Source organism: Simochromis diagramma, unplaced genomic scaffold, assembly GCF_900408965.1.
Source record: "Simochromis diagramma unplaced genomic scaffold, fSimDia1.1 OVJJ01000601.1, whole genome shotgun sequence".
Classification (NCBI taxonomy): Eukaryota; Metazoa; Chordata; class Actinopteri; order Cichliformes; family Cichlidae; genus Simochromis; species Simochromis diagramma.
The window spans coordinates 135427-157853 of record NW_024387411.1 but is presented as its reverse complement, the minus strand read 5'-3'; the positions used below and the strand labels follow the sequence as shown (position 1 = coordinate 157853).

Genomic DNA, 22427 nt, shown 5'->3' with positions numbered 1-22427 from the left:
AGGATAAAGAGCTGGTCCAGTGTTCCGCGACCAGGACGAAAACCGCATTGTTCCTCCTGTATCCGAGGTTCGACTAACGGACGAACTCTCCTTTCCATCCTTTTTATCTCAATATTTATCATCAATATCTGTGTTTCTCATTTTGTATCAGTGCTTGATGTTTGTTGTGTGTTTGCTGCTCCGACAGCTCAGTTTCCCTCTGGGATGAAGAAAGTTTCTCTGATTCTCATGGAGACACAAAGTGACTTTATTGATTGTTAATTTAGTGTCAAACAGAATTGTACTGTGTGCAGTTCTTACTGTCAGCTCTAATGTTGTCTATGAAAACACATTTATTCCATGTGAAAATGCTTCTTTAGCGTTTTATAAGTACAAAGAAACAAAGAAAGCCTTTGTTTGACACCAACCAGGACCTGGTCACATGATGCTGTCACTGACCTGCACTGAAGCACATGCAGCTTCACCTCCAGCCTGTGTTTTCCTGATACGTCCTGCAGCGCCTCCTCCTGGTAGAACAGTTTGTTGCCCTGATTTCAATCAAATGTCAGCTGACTGCTGGAGCCTGAACTGTCCCTGCGCTCCAACCTTCAGGACTGAACACCAGAGTGGAGCAGAGAGCCTGAAGAGCCTCCACTGTGTCCTACAGGATGGATTCATGTTGACATGAAGTTCAAACTGCCTGTGTCACTTCAACACACTCTCACAAAAGAGTTTCTAACCTTCACTTCCTGGTTAAATAAAGGTTAAACAGGTTAAACATGTTTAACAGAGATGATCTCAGAGAAACAAAGCAGAGAAATCACAGGTATAAACTTACAGACTGCAGCTGAGCTGTTATTTACAGGCTGTTACGTGTAGTTGGTGCACAGAAGGCTGTTCTGTTAAAACAACACATTTTTAGACCAAAGTCAATTTCATCTTGTAAATAAAGAATAAAAACATCCCTGCCTGCTAAAACAAGTCTGTATATCTGAGAGAAAAGCAACAACATGAAAGCTTCAGGATTATTTCTCCTGATTTGGTCCAAGACTGTAGATGAACTCAAAGATGAGCTTCATGCTGTTCGGGTGGTGTCGTACCTGAGTGGAGGAGAAGCCTCCGTAATAGTTCTGCTGCCCAGTCAGCCACCTGATAATATCCCAGATCCTCAGCAGTCGGGGAGGCGCTGAGTTTGGCCAACAGCACATAAGAACTGATCTCCACTGACAGGGAGGCTGATGTTTCTGCTGCTGTCTGAGACCAGCAGAGGAAACCTCCTACAAACACAATAACAGTCACAGTGATGCTAATAAAGCCTGAATGATGTCCTGCTAAAGGATGACTCACCTTCCCTCACTGCAGCTGTGTCTAAGTGCTGCAGAAGGTGAGCTCGGGTCTCCACGTCTCCTGCAGGGTGAACACAGAGGCCAGCAGAGCTGTAGCTGCTGCTCAGGTCACTGAGAGACTCCTGGAGACAAGCCAGGCTCTGGATCATCACAGGATCCTTTAAAAGATCACAACAAAGAACTTTAATGGACAAACAGAAACCTTCTTTCATTAAACCCAGTGTGAGAACAAAAGGAGGCAGAGTTCCTGATTCAGTGACTCAAACAACAAAGACAAAACTCCAAAACACAAACTTAACAATGTGGTGTTTGCTGTACAGTGCAGCGAAGAATGCCCAGACCTCTACATTGGAGAGACCAAACAGCCACTTCACAAGCGCAAAACACTGAAGAGCCACCTCCACAGGACAAGACTCAGCAGTCCATCTGCATCTAAAGGTCAAAGGTCACTCTTTGAGGATGCCAATGTTCACATTTTGGACAGAGAGGACAGATGGTTTGAAAGAGGAGTGAAAGAAGCATCTATGTCCTCTGTGAGCGACCATCTTTGAACAGAGGCGGGGCTTATGACACCAACTCTCTGCCATCTATAATCCAGTTTTGAGTTCCCTCCCCAGACGCCTTAACGCCCACTCACATCCTGGGCCATCTGACCTCAGGATATCACATGATAGGGTGGAGCCAGGTTTCACAATGAGCTCACCCGAAATCCTGGCTGATTGGGACGCGCACCCGTTTTTTTTTTTTGTTTTTTTTTTAAGTGTTTGTTCTAAAAAAAAAATTCGTAAAAAACACGTTACTTGTGCCTTTCTGAATCCCTTAGTCAGGTTCGGCTCTACTCCTAGTTGGGATTCTTGTCCTTTGCTCATGCATGTATTGTAGAGCCATGAGGAGCCTTAATAATGCAGCTGCATTATTTATCCACCATAACAGAGGTTAGTGTTCAGCTCTGTCACCACTCTGGCCACATGTTGCCACACTTGTACTTCCAGCTCTGAGCTGCTGCTGCTGAACACGTTACTTTTGTAATTATGTCTCCAAGCAGCATCACAGCTTTCAAAGAAGAAAAAAAGCATTATTTCCTGATAATGTCTGATGTGCTTGTACAAGATGTAAAAGACTGGTAGTTTGAGGAAATCACGACAGCTTTCAAAAACATATTTGCTTGCACAGAGCAGTGAGCCTTCTTGGTTTCCCTGTAGATTAAAAACAGGATTGGAGTGGTGAGGTACGCGGTGCTGCACGGCTGTCTATGGGATGACCTGGACATCAGAACCAGCCCAGACCCAGACATCTACCAGCACAAGTACAGAGCCTTTATCTCACATGTTGGAGCATTCGTTCACCTTCATCTGTCTGTTCTTATTGACAACTCTTCATCCAGTCCACCTTAAACACAGATGGTGTGTTGCTGGGAATGGGAGGTACCTTATGGAGCTGTTATTGCAGTAAAACTGTTGTGTGTGTGTATTTCAGGTGAATATTCCACAGGCTGAGGTGTATGGGCTCAAAATGTGGTCATAAATATTTTGTACTTGTAAATCGGTTTTGTACTTGTAAAAAAGATTTGTATGTGTAAAAAAGATTTGTGTGTGTAAAAAAGATTTGTATGTGTAAAAAAGATTTGTAAAAAGATTTGTATGTGTGAAAAAGATTTGTATGTGTGAAAAAGATTTGTATGTGTGAAAAAGATTTGTATGTGTGAAAAAGATTTGTGCGTGTGAAAAAGATTTGTGTGTGGACTTAGAAAAAGAACCCTGCAAGTTACAAGTACGAATTTTGACCCTATTTTTCTTCCTTTAAGCTGATTGGTCAATGTCATGTCAATCACAAATTAAACAATCCAATCAGAGAACAGATGGGTTTGGCTGTCGGGGGGATGCTTTACGGACCTTCAGGTCCTGGAAGGGTTACGCAGTTTGAAGATGGAGGACAGCGGTGGCGCTTCTGCGGCGCAGGTAAGCTTTAGTTTATGGTTTACTGGAACAAGCTAATTGTCCAGACATATATTTTTGAATATCATGTTCGTTTACTACACTGTAATTTTTCACGGTGCCAAAAGATAGCTTAAAAAGGGCTCTCAACATTAGCCCTAGTGTTGCATGTGTTCAAATAGTCTCCTGTGTGGCACGGTCTGTCTGCTTAAACATCAGCATCGTGGAGAATTATGTGTTTGGATTTAAGTTTAATCCCGATGAGATGTCGTTTTGGTAATAATTGGAACTGAAATGCTCTGACTTGACCTTAGCACTGGTCCCAGGTCACCCCCGAGTTCGTGTTAGAGTAATACTACAGTAATTACAGTATACAACAACTTTCAGCAGCTACTGAAAGTTAGGGGACCTAGCTTAACTTTCAGTAGCTGCTAACGCATTAATGAGCAAACCGCGCTAACGTGTTATGCTGCGCTAACTTGCTAACGGAAAATCGGTTAATGTCATTTTAAGGAGATTACTGCTGACAGCACAAATATATGTGCGTGTATAAAGTATCTGATTTCAATTTTCTTCTACCACTGTAATTATGGCTTAACAAGCTTCCTCAGTGTTCTTTTAAACTCTCACTCATGACTATTAGTTATACTGTTAACTATTTTAATATTAGGTTAATAAGGGAAAAGGGATATATCGGGAAACCATATGGTATTGTTTAAATGAAGATGCAGATGTTCAATAACATATAAATTTATTTTCAACAGGAGCCAAAGACTGCAATAGAGAAGGCTATACTGAATCTTGTGGGAATTCTGTCAACTTCCCAGTCTGATATTAGGAGTGGAACTGCAACCACATCTGTTACTGCGACAGTGCCTCAGCAAACCCCAAGAGTGAGCACCCAAATAGAAATGCAAAGGTAAAAAGAAAAAGAAATTTGCCAGTAATGCTACTCCTTTCTTTTTTTGGGGGGGGAGGAGTGTTATGGAACAGTAATCTAAGATATTCAGTAAAGTAGAAGCCCAGATAATTAGGTTTGTATTTCAGTTGTTCATATTTTTAATATTCTTTTCCCTGTATTCTGGAGAAGACATAAAATCGGTACTGACAAGGATATAATGAATACTGGATTCAAGCAACCCTTTTGGTTTTGAGTTACTCTTTGGTTTTGGTTTAAAAATGTAATTCATAGGCTTTAACCTGGCATGCACAAAAGTAAAATGCTGCATCCATGATTTGTCTCTATTGTGTGTTCAGCTTTTACTCTTACTCTCTTTTATGTAAGTCATCTTTTTATTTAAACAACCTGCTCTGCAAATTACCTATGCACTTGGATCCTCCTTAAACATCGTTATGACATTTCACCTTAACAGTAATGCAGTACTTTTCCAATCAGATGAGTAGTCTTGCTTTAATTTGGAAGAATTTGGCAAAGTGTTTAATGCCTCAAATGTATAATCTTATTTACAGGTCATTTCCAGCAATGTTTCAAAGAAGGCAATCCAAAGGAAAGAGGCCTTTCCCAGCTCCTAGTAATGTCATACATGCAGTTCGCAACCTTCAGTTGCAATTCTGTCTTTTGCCTGACTCCACGACAAAAACCCCAAAGAATGAAATACGGCTTCTTCAAGCTGGACTTGGAAGGCGAACTCTCAGCATAGCTGACAATGCTGATCATGAAGAAGTACTTTTCTCAATGTTAGATGCCTTTATCTTGTCAAAAAAAATCTAATTTTAAACTTTAAAATTAAAATTGAAAAATGTTACAATTTGACTTGACAAACTAATGATGAGGAAATGTTTGATTTCTTTTAACCCTAATTTAGATTACTGTAGCTCTGCATGAAGAGTATCCGAAGCTGAAGGCCCTAACTGGTGGATGGCTCTTGTATAAAGCAGGAGGTAAGTCATTTTAACTCCCCGACTTTGTGTCTGAGTTAATAGAAGACATTTACTTAGAGCCAAAAGCATCCGGATAAGTTTTAGAAGAAGCTTTTTTGTCTAATTAAAACATTTCTAACACTTCTTCCGAGAATAACTTATGGAACACTGATATGGCTTTTATTATTTAGTTTTCAAATTTGTAGGCATGGTCTTTTTTTTTTTAGATTAACTCACTTTTTTTGTGCATTGTGATTGAAAAGCAATAAAGGCATAAGATGCACATCAATACACTTCCATTGTTTACAGGTATAACATCAACAGTACAGCACCACTTAATTAAAAACTTGAATATTCGGAATATATTTATGAATGAAATATTGTTTTGGTCTAGTGATTCATTCAACATTTTAAGCATTGTTTAAAAATGAAAAGTATAGGTTGCTACAAGGTAGTTTTTAAAGACATTGCTATACAAGAGTAGTGTTCCATAATGTTATGGATTTATTTGTACTTTATGATCTCAACTTTTAGAACATTGCTGTATTGCGAATGCATTATTTGGTTTTTGTTCCATATTCTAGGTGGTAGCGGACAGAGAAATCTCTCTCTAGTATCTCAGGGAACACAAGGCTACACAGCCAAGACGCTCAAGATGGCCACCAACAATGGAAAAAATACTCTTTATATTGTCCCTCTCCAAGAAAAAATTGATACTACACCTCTTCCACATGATGCTGCAGAATTCAGCAAAATGCCGAAGTCTCAGTGCAAGACCTGTGGTGTGACTATGCCTCTTCAGCTACTTGTTTGTCACGTAGAAAACTGTGTACAAGTAAGCCAAATTCAACAGTAAAACAAACATTGCTACCACCTTTGCTAAAAACTAAAACTTTTTAAGTTGTATTCTTTTTACTACTTTCAAAATGGAAGGACAGAATATTATGCTTTACCCAAGACTACTTTGGGTGAATTTCCAGAGTCAATGTATGTGCTGAAATCAGTCGTACGTTTTGCTCTAAATGTCTGTGAAGTTTCTCAGTTATCCCAGTCATTGTAGTCTAAAGAGTTTGCAAAGAAAACATCTGGACTTCTATAAGTTTTCTTGAAGATGTGCCACCTCTCATCTGAGAAGCTTCTTCGTTTCTTTAGAGCATAGGTGTCAAACCCTGGCCCGCAGCCTAATTACATTTGGCCCGCGAAGCCATACCAAATTACTATCAGAGCTGGCCTACTGGTATCATACAGCTAATATATATATCGTTTAGTATTAAGCTTTGCTTGTTCCATATTCAGTTTTTTAGCAAAACGTGTTTGAGTCCATAAGAAAAGATTCATTCTTATATCTGTAGGAACAAATATATTTCAAGAAATATTAACGTTAGCCCGCGACTTGGTTCCAGTTTTGAATTTTGGCCCACTGTGTATTTGAGTTTGACACCCCTGCTTTAGAGCAATTGGTGGAGAGTCCAAAACTTTATGCCCTATTGGAGTGTCCCCATGAGGGGCGTTGGTCCCCTAGTTTGCTCTAAATAACAAATCGTGAGCAGCATGTAGCTACCATAAATGTGTAATGTAACATTATATTCCTTTACCAGGAAGCCGCGTGTGAAAGCATGACTGACCAGGCACATCAGAATGAAGTTCAATTGGAGGTGAGTTCCCAGATATATTTAACATTGTAATATGGACAATACAAAATTCCAAGCAGATCTTTGTTCAACTGTTTCATTATTTGCTAATTACCTGTGGCATTCTGTGCTAGATTTGGACTGTTCATCTTTGCTAGGACTAAAATAAATACACTTTTTAATTGCAATATCCTCTTCAGCCTTCTTGTCCTGTTTGTGGAAATCATTATCCTCCAGATGACTTGGTCTTGCATGCCAGTACATGTGGTGATCGGTAAGTTCATTTTAGTTGGACAACACTAAACAAATGCTATGTGTAGCACATTTATAGTTGCTCTTGCTTCTGTCTTTGCATCATGTCATAGCAGGGGCTCATCCTTATCTAACCTGTTCATCTTCTATGATCATGTTGACCACATGGATGAGCTTTTATCAGTGTTCATCCTGGCATTTTGACAATATACTTTTGCTTCTTTAGAGTGCATTGTTTAGGTGACCTTATCTTTTATTGACAGTATTCCTGCATCCATCTATCGATCGATCTGTTTAAACACTGATGTGTTTTTTTCTTTTGCAACACTTTGGGTAAAGTGAAGTGGATGACCTGCATCACGCAGCACATGAAGTCAGAGACACACTTCTCAATTTTGCTGCTGAGATGAACACTGACATCCCAGCCAACAATAAGGAAGGTACTTTTCATACCAAATGTCAGAGTATATTTAAAATTCCAAATTGACGTGCTTACCAGAAAGTGTGCTGGGCCTTAATTTTTTGGCTTACTGGGTTTACAGTACAAAATGTTATTTTTGCATACAATGTACTTTATCTTTTAGTAGAACAGTGAAAAAGGCCAGTGATCCCCAAGATGCTGCAGTTTTGTTTAAGAGGCATCTCTTAAAGGAAAAGGAGGAGAACCCCAAAATCACAGCTATCATTGACATTCGACGAGATCAAACATCCCAGAGCCGAGAGATCATTGCTTTCTACAAAAGACCACAGATTGATTGGGCAGGACCTTTTCGTTGTTCTTTACAAGGTAATGCTTATGGTGAAGCATAGATTCAGTTAGTTTCTTTAAAGGCTGTTTAACATTCCAACTTGGTAAATGAGAATTTTCCATTAAAGGGTGCTGTAAAGCAGTTTGTAACTTTACTTGTGTTGTTGTCTTTTTCTTTTTCCCAATTTTAAAATAGGTGACACAGCTGTTGGCACTGGGGTCCAGAGACATTTTTTCAGCATGGCAATGCTAAAGTTGCAACATGGCTTTAACATCCATAGCGGTATGTTTCTATATCCTTTTCTTAATTAATGTGAGATGAGTTTTTAAAATAATCCATCAAGAAATTTACTCCAGAAATAAAAAAAAAAAAAAGATTGAAGTATTTGCATCATGTTTGACAACTTCATTAATCAACTACTTACGTCAATAGATAAAGCTATACCTTTTTTATTTTTCTTGTACTGTTCTTCTCCAGGTGCAGCCAACATGACCCTTCTCTTTGAGGGACAAGAGAACCATCTAGTGCCTTCTACTTCTCAGATGTTGGCAGACAGTGACTTATTTGTGGTAGCAGGCAGAATGATTGGGCATTCATTTTTGAACGATGGGCCACGATTGCATGGCCTCAGCAAGGCTATTATTCACATGTTGGTCCATGCTGATAGAGACACTGTCACTGTCCAGCTCGATGATGTGCCAGATCTAGATATTCGTTCTACAATTTGCATGGTGAATACTAATTTACTTCAAGCCTTTGTGAAATCATAATCTAAATTAAGTAATTTTTATATAAGTGTAAATACCCCCCCCCCCCAAAAAAAAAATTCAGATTTTTTATGCAATATATTTGCAACATACTAAAACGGAATTTTTTTTCCTCTATAAGCTTGATGGTAATAAACACCTCACTGAGCAGCAGAAGGATGACATCAACAATTTGGCCATTTCCTGGGACTTGCCACCTGTTAGTGCAGAAAACCGCAGATGGCTCTTCCAACAGCTTCTCCATCATGCAGTAAGATTGCCCTTTAAAAATTTTTTTTAGATTGTCATCACCTAAGCAAATGCCATGTGGTTATTTTTAATTATTGTTTTAGGTGATAGGCCGAACTAAAAGGCAGACAAAACACATCAGAAAAGGTCTGAAGGACACCGGATTGTTGACTATGCTTCAACAAAGACCTGACACAGCCTCAGTGGTCTTTCCCCAGCATGAAGACAGCATTCTTACTGCACAGGTATTTCAATGCATTTCTAATATGCCGACTACAGTGACAAGGCTAGATGGCATGATAGTTAATGCTGCTTTTAGGGGAGGCTGTAGCTCAGGAGGTAGAGCAGGTCATCTACTGATCAGCAGTTTGTTAAGATCCCTGGCTCCCCGCTCTGTATGAATTTTTGGTAGGAAGTACAGAAAATAACAATGTGGTTGTGACAATGATAATTGTTGTAGAAAAAACTTTGAAGGGTCTGGGAGAGTAGAAAATTAAGAATCAGTCCTTTTACCATTATACTTTAAGTGAGACAAAATGATTGATTGATAATACTTTATTCATCATGAGGAAAATTCTTTTAAAGGCTGCCAGATGATCCAGTGCCATCATGAGCACCCCATAGAATACACCATATATAAATGCCAAGTGTCGGAAAAAAGTCCCTTCGCAAATTTAACATGTAAAAAAACTGTATTTGAGGCAGTTGCATTCTTAAGTGTGTCTCTGAAATCTCATTTTAGGCTGTTCTTAGCCACATTGTTTGGCCAGGAGATGAGGGCGATGATGAAGACCATGATGATCCACCTTACCCACAAAGCATCCAAATGCAAACAGTGGGATTTCTGAAGACCTACATTGAAACAGGCGAGTGTAATTGCATTGTGATTCAAAATTTGAATCTAATTTGATTTCTAATGCATTGATTATTTTTACAGCCACTCCATTCCAGCTCAGCCAGCTGATGAGGTTTTGGGTCGGGTGGGAAATTCCGACTGGTACCATGAAGGTTGAAGTAGTCAAAGCAGACTGCCTCATATCCTCTACATGTTTTGGAACGTTGCGTGTGCCTGGGCACTTCCACGAGTACAATGTCTTTTCCAAACATGTTGATGATTGCATTGCAACTTGTGCCACAGGTTTCGGCCTTATTTAAAAGCAATTTGTAGACACTGGATGTCGAATAAACTTGCTAAACCATGCTTGAAAAATGTTTTACATAGCCAAAAGTTTCACTGTTACTTAGGCTTATTGATTTTTTGGGAATATTGTTATGCGAGTTTAAATATAAAAATGAAAGTTACAGTTCCCACCATTAACATTTATATTTGAAGTTAAGGAACTAATGATTGTGTTATTTAGGTTTCAGTCATTGTCATGCATCCGATTCACATCTCTTTGTTTGAAGCAGTTTCTTGGATTACACGAGGTGAAAAAAAAGTAGATTAATACCAAAGCTGTATTAAATGTTACACACAGTCCAATGATGTTGAATATAATGTTAATGAAAATCTGCCACACTGTCAGCTGTGGTCAAGCTATTTAATTACCGCATGCAGGACAGCTAACACACATCAAAACATTACAGTTCTACAGTCATGAGAGTTTTTGTCACTTTCAAGCTGTTACCAATAAAGTCAAGTTTTGGGCTATGAAAATTGGATGATAATTTTCCGGATTATTTTTGAGGTTGTTTGAAATCATTTTGTAAAAGGAAATATGCTTGAACACCCCAAATTGAAATCCAGAAGTTGTCAAGGACATGGATTTGGAGCAGCAGTTATTGGACTTAAATGCAAGTTACATTCTAGACTCCATCACAGTTAAGAAAAAGAATTCTTGTCAGACTGTAAATAAAGTAGATTAATTGAATATTGCCTTTAAAATCAAATAAAAATAGAAATCAGCAAGAATAGGCATGATGGCACCTAAAGAAAATTTTATTGAAGCTATTATTAAACAAAGGACTTACATGAGAACAGAAAGCATTTATCATGTTACCTTTGCATTAACTGACAGATTATCAGGAAAATATGGTTTAGTAAACTCATCAAACACAAAATGCATTAACATTAAAAAATAAATATTGATGTAGACTTTTAGTAACTGTCCTTGGATACAAAAACTGATAATTCAACATAATGTAAACTGTTAGGGCAGCTTATTTTCAACCATCACTCTAGATAAAGCTATAAATCCTGCCTGTTCTCAAGAATGCCTTCCACATACTGGAGAAGGGAACTGTAAATGTCAGCCCCATAGGACATAGAGGGTTCCATGGGATTGAAAAGGTGTCTCACTCTTTCCAAATCCTCACTGTCAAGTGGAGACACAAGTTCTGGAAGGTGAATACCAGTTTGGTCCAAGTCTGCAATGTCCACATCTGGATACTCTGCCTGAAATTAGACGCCATCAATTCAGGAAGTCTTTAAAATACATGCTTTATTAATTTTGTCAATGATATACATATATTTTTTTTCAAAAAAGCAATTTGAAGAATTTAGAGATGTGTAATCATACCACAATACTTTCAGGAGGATTGACTGGATTCTGAGTCTTTCCAATCTCCATAGTTGGTTTGGGGTGTAGTTCCGCTCTGTCCTAAGAGAGTGATTGTTCCAGCCTTCAATAAACGTCTCCAAATCTGCTTGGATTCGTGGCAAAAACACATACTGTGCACAAAAAAGGTCAGTACAGTTTGTTGGATCCAAGAGTCTGTCTTCCTCAAGTCTGTGAAGAAGATCGTAGTAGATGTTGGTGACAACATTCCAAATGTCTCGCCACAGGCGCTCTATCCTTTGAAACAAAACAAACATTTTAAACGTAATTTTGTTAATAACACATTCAATAATTAACGCCAGAATACTACACCTGGCAATCAAAAATATGTTTTTGTTGTAAATTAGGAATACCTTTGGTTATGCACGCTTTTGCCAGACATAAAGCTTCCTCTACCACAGCCCCGAACTTCAAACATGTATCGAGCAATGTCAACATTCTCAACTCCTTGGTCTCCCCTCACTCTAGAAATATGAAAAACAAAGGACACAGAAACTACAGAGTATCACATTTTAGCAATATTTTAAAGTTAATAATTTAAAGAAAAATGTGAATGTTTTACATTCAACTGTATAATATTTTTAGGGCTCTTTGAGCTCTTATGCAGAGCTATATTTGTAAATATTTTCCCCAAAAGTACAATACACAACTAGCAATGTTAACTTGCAAAGTCAGTGAAATGGTTGTTCTGTCACAGTCTGGCTGAGCAGCTGATTGTGTGAAGTATGAATAGTGGACCCAAGTGCAGACAAAAATGGAATGTGGAACAAAACTTGAATGTTAACAGAAAGCAAGCCGTTTCTTAAGGCTGGTAAAAACTATACAAAACAAAAGGCAGAGATGAAGCTAAACTGGGCAGACTAAAGATAAACATAAAAACCAAAACATGAAACTCGCCGTGGATACAAAGATACCTGAAACCTGGAGCGTAGAAGCAGAGACGCATGGAAGCATGGCACAAACGACAACAGACAACATGACAAAGAATGAACAGAAACACACAGACTAAATACACACAAGTGTGATTAGAGAAAATGAAAACACATGGGAAACAGCTGACACTGATTTGACATATTCGTCCATATTTATCTGATCTTCTACATTTGTACTACATTTGTACTCGCCCCCTCATACACTTCGCTCTTTTTCAGCTTCCCTTCTGTCTGTTCCACATGCTTGCCTAACTACAATGGGACTCAGAGCCTTTAGTTGTTCTGCCCCAAGACTTTGGATGTACCTCCACCAGATCTCCGGACCACAAACTCTTTCACCACTTTTAAGTCACGTCTCAAAACCAATCTATTCAGAATTGCATACACCTGATTCTGTATTAGTCCATTTTAACTTGATTAGCTTTTATACCGTCATGCTTGCTTTTCTCTTCTTTAACTTATGTCTACATTTTATTTGCAATGTTTCAATATATTGTATTGTTGCTATTGTAAGATAACCTTAAGGTGTTATAAAACGTATTATTATTATTATTATTATTGTAGTATTTCTCTGAAAATATAATACAAATGATAGGAAAATTCAATCATTTCCAGACAGCAAGCATGTGTGTCAGGCACGAATGTGTATTCAAAATATAAGTGAGACTGATTTAAGCCTCTATGCTCTAATGTGAACAGCAAGTTTTTGCATTATACCTCAATGGAAATCCATGCTTCTGTACAGCCTCAAGGAAGAACGTCAGTGCTGTAGAAGCCTTGTTGTTGTTAGCTGCTTTCAAGTACAAGATCTGAAAATAAAGAGACATTATGGAAGTACTAGCATCACATTTTCTGATATTTTAGTGAAGAATGCAAACCTTCCTTGAGAAGCCATCAACACCACCAAACATCACAAGTCCATATCTGTAAAGAGACAAAGACACAGCCCCGAAGACTTCAGCCACTGAGTATAATTAATTAATTGCATTTTTCACCAATAATCAAATATGAAACATTACAAGTTAGGACTTGTCAAATTTGAAAGTGGATCACACATTTCTAAAAGCATGCAAAGGCTGGTGAACTTCTCTTAATCTGTTAGAATTTATATATATATATATAAATAAAACTGCTAACTTGGCGGTAAAGTGATGGCGTAATGTAAAATACAGTGTTTGCATATGCATGAATGAGTTAAATTGTAATGGGCCCAAATGTGCCCTATGACTATTGAGTTATGTTAAACTTACCTAATTAACTTATGGTTGGTGTCAATGTGGAGCAGTGACAGAGGACCAGGAACACTGTATGTCCTTCTGACAACACATCCAAGATTTGCCATCCTTTCAAGGATTCCAGCGCTGTCAACACGACGCATGGAATCCCATACTCTGTTCCACTGCACCCTGTGGCCCAGTGCCCTGAGGCGTCCTTTAACCATTCTGTAGCCTAAAAAGACATTCCATAGTGAAAGAATCACAACTGCACTTATAGTACAGTAAATCAAACTACTAACTAATCATGACATTCAGCTAGTGTTATTCATGTAAATATGAACGGTTGCTAGCAAGAAAAATAAAATAGCCTTATTACAAGCATTATTTTTCACATGAATAACTAACCCAGATTTTTTGATTCCTGTTTTATGGCTGCAATTAAGTTGTCAGTTTCATCATCTGATAGTGAGCTGTAGGTTGCCGTTATTGAGAGGCCCCACTCTTCCATTCTTCGTCGGACTGTTTTCTGCGATATGCCCAAAAGCTTGGAGATACAAGGAACGGAGAGGTCCATCTTTATTAGATCTTTGAGGTGGTCTTTGGAAACATAGAGCTTTGGCCTCCCCCCGTTCACCAGCTGAGCTGTCAACAACAATGGCAGACCTTCTTGTATCCATATCGGAATGGATGAGGCAGATGAGGTGGTGAAGAGCTTCAACCACCTAAAAAATGGTTGCATTAAAATATTTAGTTGGATGAAATCCTGGAATTCAGTTTTACCATCTTACTATCATTATTCTTATCCCCAATCTTTATATTGAAACACAGAACAAAATTTCATCTTGGATTTAACAAAGCAATGGATGACAGGTGTATTTGTATAGCATAATTACTACACTGTAAAATTAACATTATAAGATACATAAGAATGGCATATATTGAAACGATTTTTAAAGGTAACCAAAACTAAATCAAATAAACCTACCAGTGATGGAACATTAATATGAGCAGAAAGAGAACAGACTAGAGTTGATGCGTTCACGCAGAGGAACTCAATATGATCAAGGTCCAAGGGCTGCTGTTGGTAGGACTGCACCAGCCTATTTTGAAGGTTTTGGAAAACATGTCTTCCTAAAGCCACCTGAAAGAAGAAAAGATTTATTCAATTACTAATATCATATGAAGTGCATTGAAGGAACAATGAAATGTCAAACTGCGTAAAACTCAATAAAACCAAATAATATTCTCATGAAATCTTTTTATTTTGATTAACTTTGTAATACAGTAAAGAAACTGAATTGCATTAAAAATTATTTTTAAATATGTTTTATCCTGTGCCACCTTGCTGTATTCAAAAAATTCAAACAACTTTACTTTAATAATGAAAAAAATGAACCCACCAAAGAGTCACAGGAACATCCCAGGTTCTCTGTTCTGGAGGGAGATCGACCAAGGTCCACTTGATTTACAGTCACCTGTTAAGTAAAACAATCAGGCAATTTTCAAAGATTTATTTATTTCTCTATGGATGTATCATACACTCTACTATTTCTCTCTCTGAAGTACCCTGTGGATGTTCCCATGATGACACAGATGACCCACAAATTTAGTATAGCACACTTCAAAACACATAACCCGATGCAGAAAGACTTTAAAAGTCCCTAAACACATGTGACATCTGTTAGGGTTGAAAATTTACTTTTTTAAATTTACAAAATTATTAAGTAAGGCTGTTTCATTCTTTTTTTAAGATGTACACAACGCAAATGTGCTCATAAGCATGTTGGCACTCCATGTTTGAAGGTTGAGAATGTCATTCAGCGCTGTAGTCGAAATATTGCAGGTACACATAGAGTGCAGAGGGGTTTTTTGCAGCATGCTTACAAACACACGATAATGGTTAGATTAGTCTCTGGGTTAGGGAGGCTGAACAAGATGCGGTGAACTGGGCCTTAGAATCAGCATCTGTTTTTATTGTCACAGTATATAAGCTGTAAAGCCCGTTTCAGCATTATCCTTTTTGGGAAGCTGGTTCACACAAAAGGCTGGCACTATAAACTTGTAATTTCAACTGCTGAAGCAAATTCAATCTTTTTAAATCATTTTCTCCTGAATTCCTTCTTAAATTTTTGAACAGGACACATCCAGCAAAGCAAATATCAACAGACATTAGCTTACTGACACCAGACAGACACTGCACTACAGTTACTACAGAAGCATTCTTGGTCAATCTGGTACTGTATAACAGAGTACTTCTCAATGTCACTGCCTATAAGCTGTCATAAATCCCAAAACGCTCACTGAAGCTAGGTCCCCCAACTTTCAGTAGCTGCTGAAAGTTGTTGACCTGGGACCAGTGCTAAGGTCAAGTCAGAGCATTTCAGTTCCAATTATTACCAAAACGACATCTCATCGGGATTAAACTTAAATCCAAACACATAATTCTCCACGATGCTGATGTTTAAGCAGACAGACCGTGCCACACAGGAGACTATTTGAACACATGCAACACTAGGGCTAATGTTGAGAGCCCTTTTTAAGCTATCTTTTGGCACCGTGAAAAATTACAGTGTAGTAAACGAACATGATATTCAAAAATATATGTCTGGACAATTAGCTTGTTCCAGTAAACCATAAACTAAAGCTTACCTGCGCCGCAGAAGCGCCACCGCTGTCCTCCATCTTCAAACTGCGTAACCCTTCCAGGACCTGAAGGTCCGTAAAGCATCCCCCCGACAGCCAAACCCATCTGTTCTCTGATTGGATTGTTTAATTTGTGATTGACATGACATTGACCAATCAGCTTAAAGGAAGAAAAATAGGGTCAAAATTCGTACTTGTAACTTGCAGGGGTTTTTTTTCTAAGTCCACACACAAATCTTTTTTACACATACAAAATATTTATGACCACATTTTGAGCCCATAGAGGTGTGATGTTAGAGGGCTGCTCGTGGTGGCTGTGCTGATCCAAGACAGGCTCAGTTGGATCTGAATGCACATCTGTGTCAAAATACTGCAGCAAGCTCACATGTGGTAAATCCACTGCATCGGCACAACCGTCACTGCCAGTCGACTAATGTGACACTTGCAGACTGAGTGATGCTGGTGGTTTGTACTGAGTGTGAGACAGAGCTGACCTCTGACCTCAGGGTGGAGAAATCTTAGAGAAAACTCTGACTCAGCAACAATGTAGCCAAGGTCACATGTAAGAGCACAGCCAATGAAAAAGCTGGGTGAGTTGTAACTAATAACTCAGCTGACACAGACAGATACACGCCTGTTTTTATGGCAGGTTTATTTGGCTACTTTGAAAAGGATTTTATCCTAATAACTCAGTTTAACTATCACAACAATGAAATGGTGCAAATGTAAAATCCTTGTATTTTGAGTAACTTTATGATTGGCTGCATGTGATGTGGGGACATGTGGCAATGACAACAAAACAAACAGAACTTAGGCTGCATGTAAATGGGCTCTGTGCAGCTTTGAATCAGCTCCTGTTGGCCTCCAGCTTCTGGAAACACGTCCAAGCAGAGCTGCCGCTTTGCAAGCTCGACTGGGACCAGTTCCCACAGCAGGTGGTCCCATCATGTCAGTGGTTGCCGTGTGGGTGAGGAAAGGACTCACAGGGAGGTGAAGGCTGGTGTTTATCATCATGAACACAGGATGACTGGCTGAGCTGAAAGGACTGAAGCGAACACACGTACAGAGTCGAGCACATTAACATCAACAATGACGCTGAGCAGAGAGACACTGAGGGTTTAAACACTCTGGCTGATGATGATGATCAGGGACACACAGCTGAACTGAACTAATAACACACAGGAAGCAAACATGACAACAGGAAATGTGAACAGCTGAATAAACATGAAACAAGTGCAAACACTGGGCGAACACCAGGAACCCGACACACCAGTGACACCAGGAAGTAACTGTGCATGTCATCAGTGTGGCTGCATGAAGACTGAATGACTGATTTCCTGATATGTATGGTGATCAAATCACTTCTGTATGAACTGTGTTTCCAGCTGGTTCCAGGTCACAGCTTTATGTTCATTAGATATGAAACCTTGATGCTTGTTTAAAGGACACAGAGGGACCTTGTTTCCTTCTTTCCTTCCTTGTTGTGTCCTCTGTGCTTCACCTGCTGCTCTTCACTCTGTTACTTTGTGACTCTGGTTCTCCTGCAGACACGTGGGTGGTGTCTCCACCTGTAGATGGAGCAGCAGCTGGTCTGCTGAGTTCCTCTGACTGTTTTTGATTTGTGCTTCCAAAGTTTAACAGGAAAGTGAAGCGAGAGAAAGAGCAGGAAGAAAAGCTGAGTTTCCTCTCTGTGTCACATCCACAGTGTGTTTAGATGATGGGGTGACAGCAGAGAGAGTTCACAGCTTCACTGTTTGTGCCCTTTAGATGTGCACTTATTCCAAATATGCATCATCACTGCTCAGTGAGCAGGATGGAGGAAAGAAAGCATTCAGTATGTGTGCTCGTTCACACTGAACAGATAAGACTGGATCACATATTTGTGCATGTAGAGGCTGCACTCTCATTAATATGACTGTGCTTCATGTTAATAAGAAGCACAGTCATATTAATATGAGACTGTGTACACAGTCTCATATTAATATGAGCTCAAGCTGCTCTTCAAGCAGCTCGTCTTTACTTTAATACCGAGTTTTACTGCAGCAATGAATCAGAGTTTCAGCTTTTTGAACAGACTCGAGTGATGAAAACACAGAAATCTAAACTCACAGGTTCACCTGTTCACACCTGCTGGCAGATCACCTGTGTGCACTTTCATGTCATTAATCTCAGACTCTGATGTTGATCCTCCAACAGTTACAGACTGACGGATTCTCCTGTAACCTGCTGACAACATCCTGAACACAGTAAAGCTTATTTGTCAGGCAGCTGCAGGTCTGTGTGACGTGTTGGACACAAACAGGAAGTGGATGCAAGTGTGTCACAGGCTCACTGTGACCTCTGAAGACTCACACATGTTTCAATCCAACACAAACACAAATCAGTCTGATTACATGTTTTACAAAAACCTGAACAATGACTGATCAGCTCAGTCATCATTGTGTCTTTAAAAGCTTCCTGTGGGTCAAAGGTCTAAACTTCACATCGTTTGCAGGCAGAGGAGACGTGCTGGCAAAGTTTAAACTTCATCAACATTTACACTTTGCTTTCTTCAGATTTCACTGCTGCTGCCTAAAAACAAAGCAACGGTACCAACGATGAAGAGCTCAGTCTGGACTGATTGTTTGCTTCAGTATCATCTGTGACGCCGTGCTTTAGCTCTTTAACATGTTAAATAGATTTTCCTGTAAAGCAGTAAATAAGTTGAATAACAGCACTGATATCAGTGACAGTCCAAAGACTTTGGTGCTCGGCAAAGCTTCAAGTTTCAGCTTTTATTGTGATGCACAGATAAACAGAGCAGCCACGTTTATCTAGAATGAAACTCTTTGGCTCCTCAGCTTTACATCAGCATATAGAGAGTGTGCAGTTATATTATGGAGAAAATAACAGAGAATAGCACTAATAATAATAATAATAATGAAAAAAGACAAAAAGTATTAAATATTTAGGGAATTTAAGACAAGTTGGTATTTACAGTTCGTGTTTAACTTGTGCAAGTGGCATTAGTTGAAGTGACAGTGTGCAGAGTCCTGTAGTTGTAGTGAGTGTGTAGTGGTGTGTGCAGAATGTCAGCAGGTCAAAAGCCTGATGGCTTGTGGGTAAAAAGTGTCCCTGTGTCTGGTAGTGCGGGTCTGGATGCTCCTGAAGCGCCTGCCGGACGGCAGAAGTGTGAGAAGCCTGTGGCTGGGATCAGAGAGGATCCGCTGTGTCTTCCTCATGCAGCGCTGTCTGTAGAGATCCTGCATGGCTGCCAGGTCAGTCCTGGTGATGCTGTGCTGATCTCACCACCCTCTGCAGAGCTTTGCAGTCCAGACCATTACAGCTGCCGTACCAGGTGGTGATGCAGCAGTCAGAGTACTCTCAATGGTGCAGTATTTGTTAGTATTCTGGGTTCATGCTGAATCTTCTCAGGCGCTGCAGGAAGAGCCGCTGTCTTGCTGCTTTTGTGCTCACATCAACATGGTGAGCAGCTCAGATCCTGCTGATGTTGATGCCCAGGAATCTGAAGCATTGTTTTAAGAGCCAATGAACGCCTGTTTTTTCCAGATGAACTGGTCCTGCTGCTTCAGCACTAAAGCTAAATGCTACTAACTGCACATAATGTCCTCCTGTATATATTCACTTCATGTATCTAATGTTCTGTCTCTTTGTGCACAGTCGAGGAGCGCGTCAGGATACATTTCACTGCATATTGTACTTGTATAACTGTGCACGTGACAAGTAAAGAATCTTGAAAGGACAGTATCCAGTCATTAAGTGATGACGTGACGAATCCTACTTCCGGGCCTAAAGTAGTCTGCGTTTAATATGGCTTTTGTGTTGTTAACATGTTTAATGTTTTGTATTTTCTTCTATTTAATCTCAAAAAGCTCCTAAAACAGTCAGTGATCACTGTTGACCTCCCTCGGCTTTTATTACCACTAATCATTTATTTAAGCTCAGTTTTTAAAACCTTAGGATGTAACTACAGCCCAGCCCATGCAGCAGTATATGAATGACTAACCTCGTATTGTGGATGGATTATCTCAGTTGTTCTCCTGGCTGAAGTTTGGTCCTTTTACAGCATCCTGCCATGCGATTACATTTGTTCCTGACCACCGAGAACACTCACGTTAACTTTTATCAAGTGGAAAAAAAGTTAGCTTGTTTATATTATGCTAACATAGCTGTGTCGCTAGCGGTCACGTAGCACATCATTATATACCAGCTAGCCCAACTTCAGTAACCCTACAAACGTCACTGCTGTTTAGTTTTCTGTCTTCATTTATGTTGGAAGTGATAACAGAGCTGTACGTTTGAATTTGTTTCCAAAACCCCGCAGTCAGGACATGCTATATTGTATTTAGATAGAAGCTAGCGAGCTAACTCCCTGCTAACTTCTAACTCCGTTAAATGTCATAAATTCCGTTTTCATGGATGCCTGGATGTTAAACTCAATTGTTACACCTGGTAGAGCAGAACGCTGATCATTTTATTAAAGATGAAAGACTTTAGACAGTTTTTCAACTCTCAGTAATGCCATAGTGATGTTTGATATATGGACCTGCAGCGGAGTTTAGGCCCAGACACGGCTAGTGACGTCAGACTGAACAACCGGATAGGCGACCGCACTGATGCCTGTTCATAATGTCACCAAAGCTAATAACATGTTGGCTAAATGTTCTTGTTGTCAGAGGTAAACAGAGGTGAGAGGAGCAGATAATAAGGCTTAAATAGATGCTGAATAACTAAATGCTGCTAGCAGTTAGAGGATGAACTCTGTGTAAAGCTGGGCACACGCTGTGGAAGTTTTTCAGTCACGTTATTCAGCTTGTGCTCAAACAACCGACTCGCAGGGGTTAGAAGTTCATAGGTCACAATGCAGGTCTGACACTATATGGCCCGATGCTGTGCTGCGACCTGCTGCTCACACTGTGCGTCCATAACACGAAGCTTATAACACAAAATCTGTCTCTGTCTCTGTCTTTCACTCGCACACAACCACCATCAACTTTGCTAAATTGCTAATGAGGAACATGGACTTACCAGGCAGCTGCAGCTGAGCAGCGATGTCCATCCAACTCTTTTCATGGATGTTGCGTTTGTGATCATTTGTGAGGTCACACAAAAGGCTGGGATGAGCCAAAGTTCTACAAGTGGTGCCTCCATCACTTGTGATGCTACTCCATCTGTTTCACTTCCATTTCTGTGTTTACTTGTGCGCAGTGTGAGAGGTCGCGTTAAATCGTCTCATGGCGCTGCTTCAACAGTGCGACACCTTCACGAGGGGCGACCAGGATTTCAAACACATTTGATTTTCTTGTGATTGCTGATCAAGAGCTGGTTGTGAGGTGTTAATCGCTTCTCGTTACCCCGTGTGTGCTACACGATGCACGACACATGATTATGGCGAAACTCGGGTTGATCCCCAAAACAGTCACACGAGTGAAAAATGGTCTCATAATGGTCCAAAAATCACACAGTGTGCCCAACTTAAGCAGTCAGCTTGGTCCTCTACATTGTTACTGACATACAGCTGCTCTCTGCAGCCATGTGGCTGCAGTTGAGTTGAGTTGGCGATCGTGACTCAAGAGTTGGGAGTTCGCCTTGTAATCGGAAGGTTGTCGGTTCGAGCCCCGGCTCTGACAGTCTCGGTCGTTGTGTCCTTGGGAAAGACACTTCACCCGACGCCTACTGGTGGTGGTCAGAGGTCCTGGTGGCGCCAGTGTCCGGCAGCCTCGCCTCTGTCAGTGCGCCCCAGGGTGGCTGTGGCTACAATGTAGCTGCCATCACCAGTGTGTGAATGGCTGTGTCCCAATTCAGGGTCTGCACGCTTGAAGTACGCATTTCAAGTGCGGTTACATCACCGCCACGCGACGACGGCTGTCCCAATTCGAAGTGTGCTTCAAATGCATACTCCAAATGCGCCGTCGATTTCCCCAAATATCAAGCGTGATCCGGTGCACGCTTCGTGGTCCCATATATCCCACAATTCATAGCGCGGCGGTGGGTGTGGAGAATTTACGGCAGAAGGGAGCGGCCGAAGAGGGTTTTTTTTTTTCCAAACTTTATTGAACTTATAAAGCGAACAGTCAGTCATTCCAGTTCAGTGTGTACAGTAGACATACAAGGCAAATAAGAGTAACAATATACAGCACAATGAAATAAGAAGGATAAATAAATAAAGGATGAAAAAAGAAAAAAAAGAAAAAGGGGGGAATGTGACAGACTTCATAACAACTTTGTACTTGAAAGTTGTGACAGCTCATTCCTTAAACATTTCTGAATGAATTTCAATCAATGATAAACCTTTTTTATTGGAAGTTAA

At 39.9% G+C, this 22427-nt stretch overlaps 2 protein-coding genes, 1 long non-coding RNA gene and 1 pseudogene across 6 annotated transcripts; 2 read left to right on the top strand and 2 right to left on the bottom strand.

The window, feature by feature from the left end:
• Nucleotides 1-437: 437 nt before the first annotated feature.
• Nucleotides 438-1685, bottom strand: LOC120720807 (annotated as a pseudogene).
• A 327-nt stretch (nt 1686-2012) lies between these two features.
• LOC120720814 lies at nt 2013-18850 on the top strand. Its single transcript, XR_005693052.1, has 2 exons — nt 2013-2822; nt 16403-18850. It is a non-coding gene; the product is annotated as an uncharacterized LOC120720814 (long non-coding RNA).
• Nucleotides 3106-10289, top strand: LOC120720813. 4 transcript variants are annotated; one of them, XM_040010600.1, is made up of 11 exons: nt 3106-3283; nt 4024-4178; nt 4730-4943; nt 5086-5161; nt 5725-5975; nt 6739-6795; nt 6972-7045; nt 7363-7810; nt 7968-8054; nt 8250-8503; nt 8661-10289. In XM_040010600.1, the coding sequence occupies exons 1-8, from the start codon at nt 3251-3253 to the stop codon at nt 7508-7510; spliced, it is 1008 nt and encodes a 335-aa protein (XP_039866534.1). In that variant the 5' UTR covers nt 3106-3250; the 3' UTR covers nt 7511-7810; nt 7968-8054; nt 8250-8503; nt 8661-10289. The 4 variants fall into 4 exon arrangements, with proteins under 4 accessions (XP_039866534.1, XP_039866537.1, XP_039866536.1 ...); XM_040010603.1 differs by lacking the exon at nt 8661-10289 and having other exon boundaries at nt 7363-7463; nt 7611-7810; nt 8250-8571; XM_040010602.1 differs by lacking the exon at nt 8661-10289 and having other exon boundaries at nt 7363-7463; nt 7608-7810; nt 8250-8570.
• LOC120720812 lies at nt 10683-14953 on the bottom strand. The gene is made up of 9 exons (XM_040010599.1): nt 14875-14953; nt 14460-14615; nt 13880-14196; nt 13508-13706; nt 13136-13181; nt 12975-13066; nt 11679-11789; nt 11287-11562; nt 10683-11162 (listed from the first exon to the last, which is right to left on the bottom strand). The coding sequence occupies exons 2-9, from the start codon at nt 14471-14473 to the stop codon at nt 11063-11065; spliced, it is 1155 nt and encodes a 384-aa protein (XP_039866533.1). The 5' UTR covers nt 14474-14615; nt 14875-14953; the 3' UTR covers nt 10683-11062.
• Nucleotides 18851-22427: the final 3577 nt, after the last annotated feature.

What these genes read in the sequence shown, in the direction of transcription:
- LOC120720813 (XM_040010600.1), top strand. Translation starts at nt 3,251, where the DNA reads ATGGAGGACAGCGGTGGCGCTTCTGCGGCGCAG. An exon ending in ACAATGCTGATCATGAAGAA is followed by an intron (nt 4,944 to 5,085) that starts GTACTTTTCTCA and finishes ACCCTAATTTAG; the next exon opens with ATTACTGTAGCTCTGCATGA. An exon ending in ACGTAGAAAACTGTGTACAA is followed by an intron (nt 5,976 to 6,738) that starts GTAAGCCAAATT and finishes TTCCTTTACCAG; the next exon opens with GAAGCCGCGTGTGAAAGCAT.
- LOC120720812 (XM_040010599.1), bottom strand. An exon ending in AAGCATGGATTTCCATTGAG is followed by an intron (nt 11,790 to 12,974) that starts GTATAATGCAAA and finishes TCATATTTCTAG; the next exon opens with AGTGAGGGGAGACCAAGGAG. An exon ending in AAAAGCGTGCATAACCAAAG is followed by an intron (nt 11,563 to 11,678) that starts GTATTCCTAATT and finishes TTTGTTTCAAAG; the next exon opens with GATAGAGCGCCTGTGGCGAG.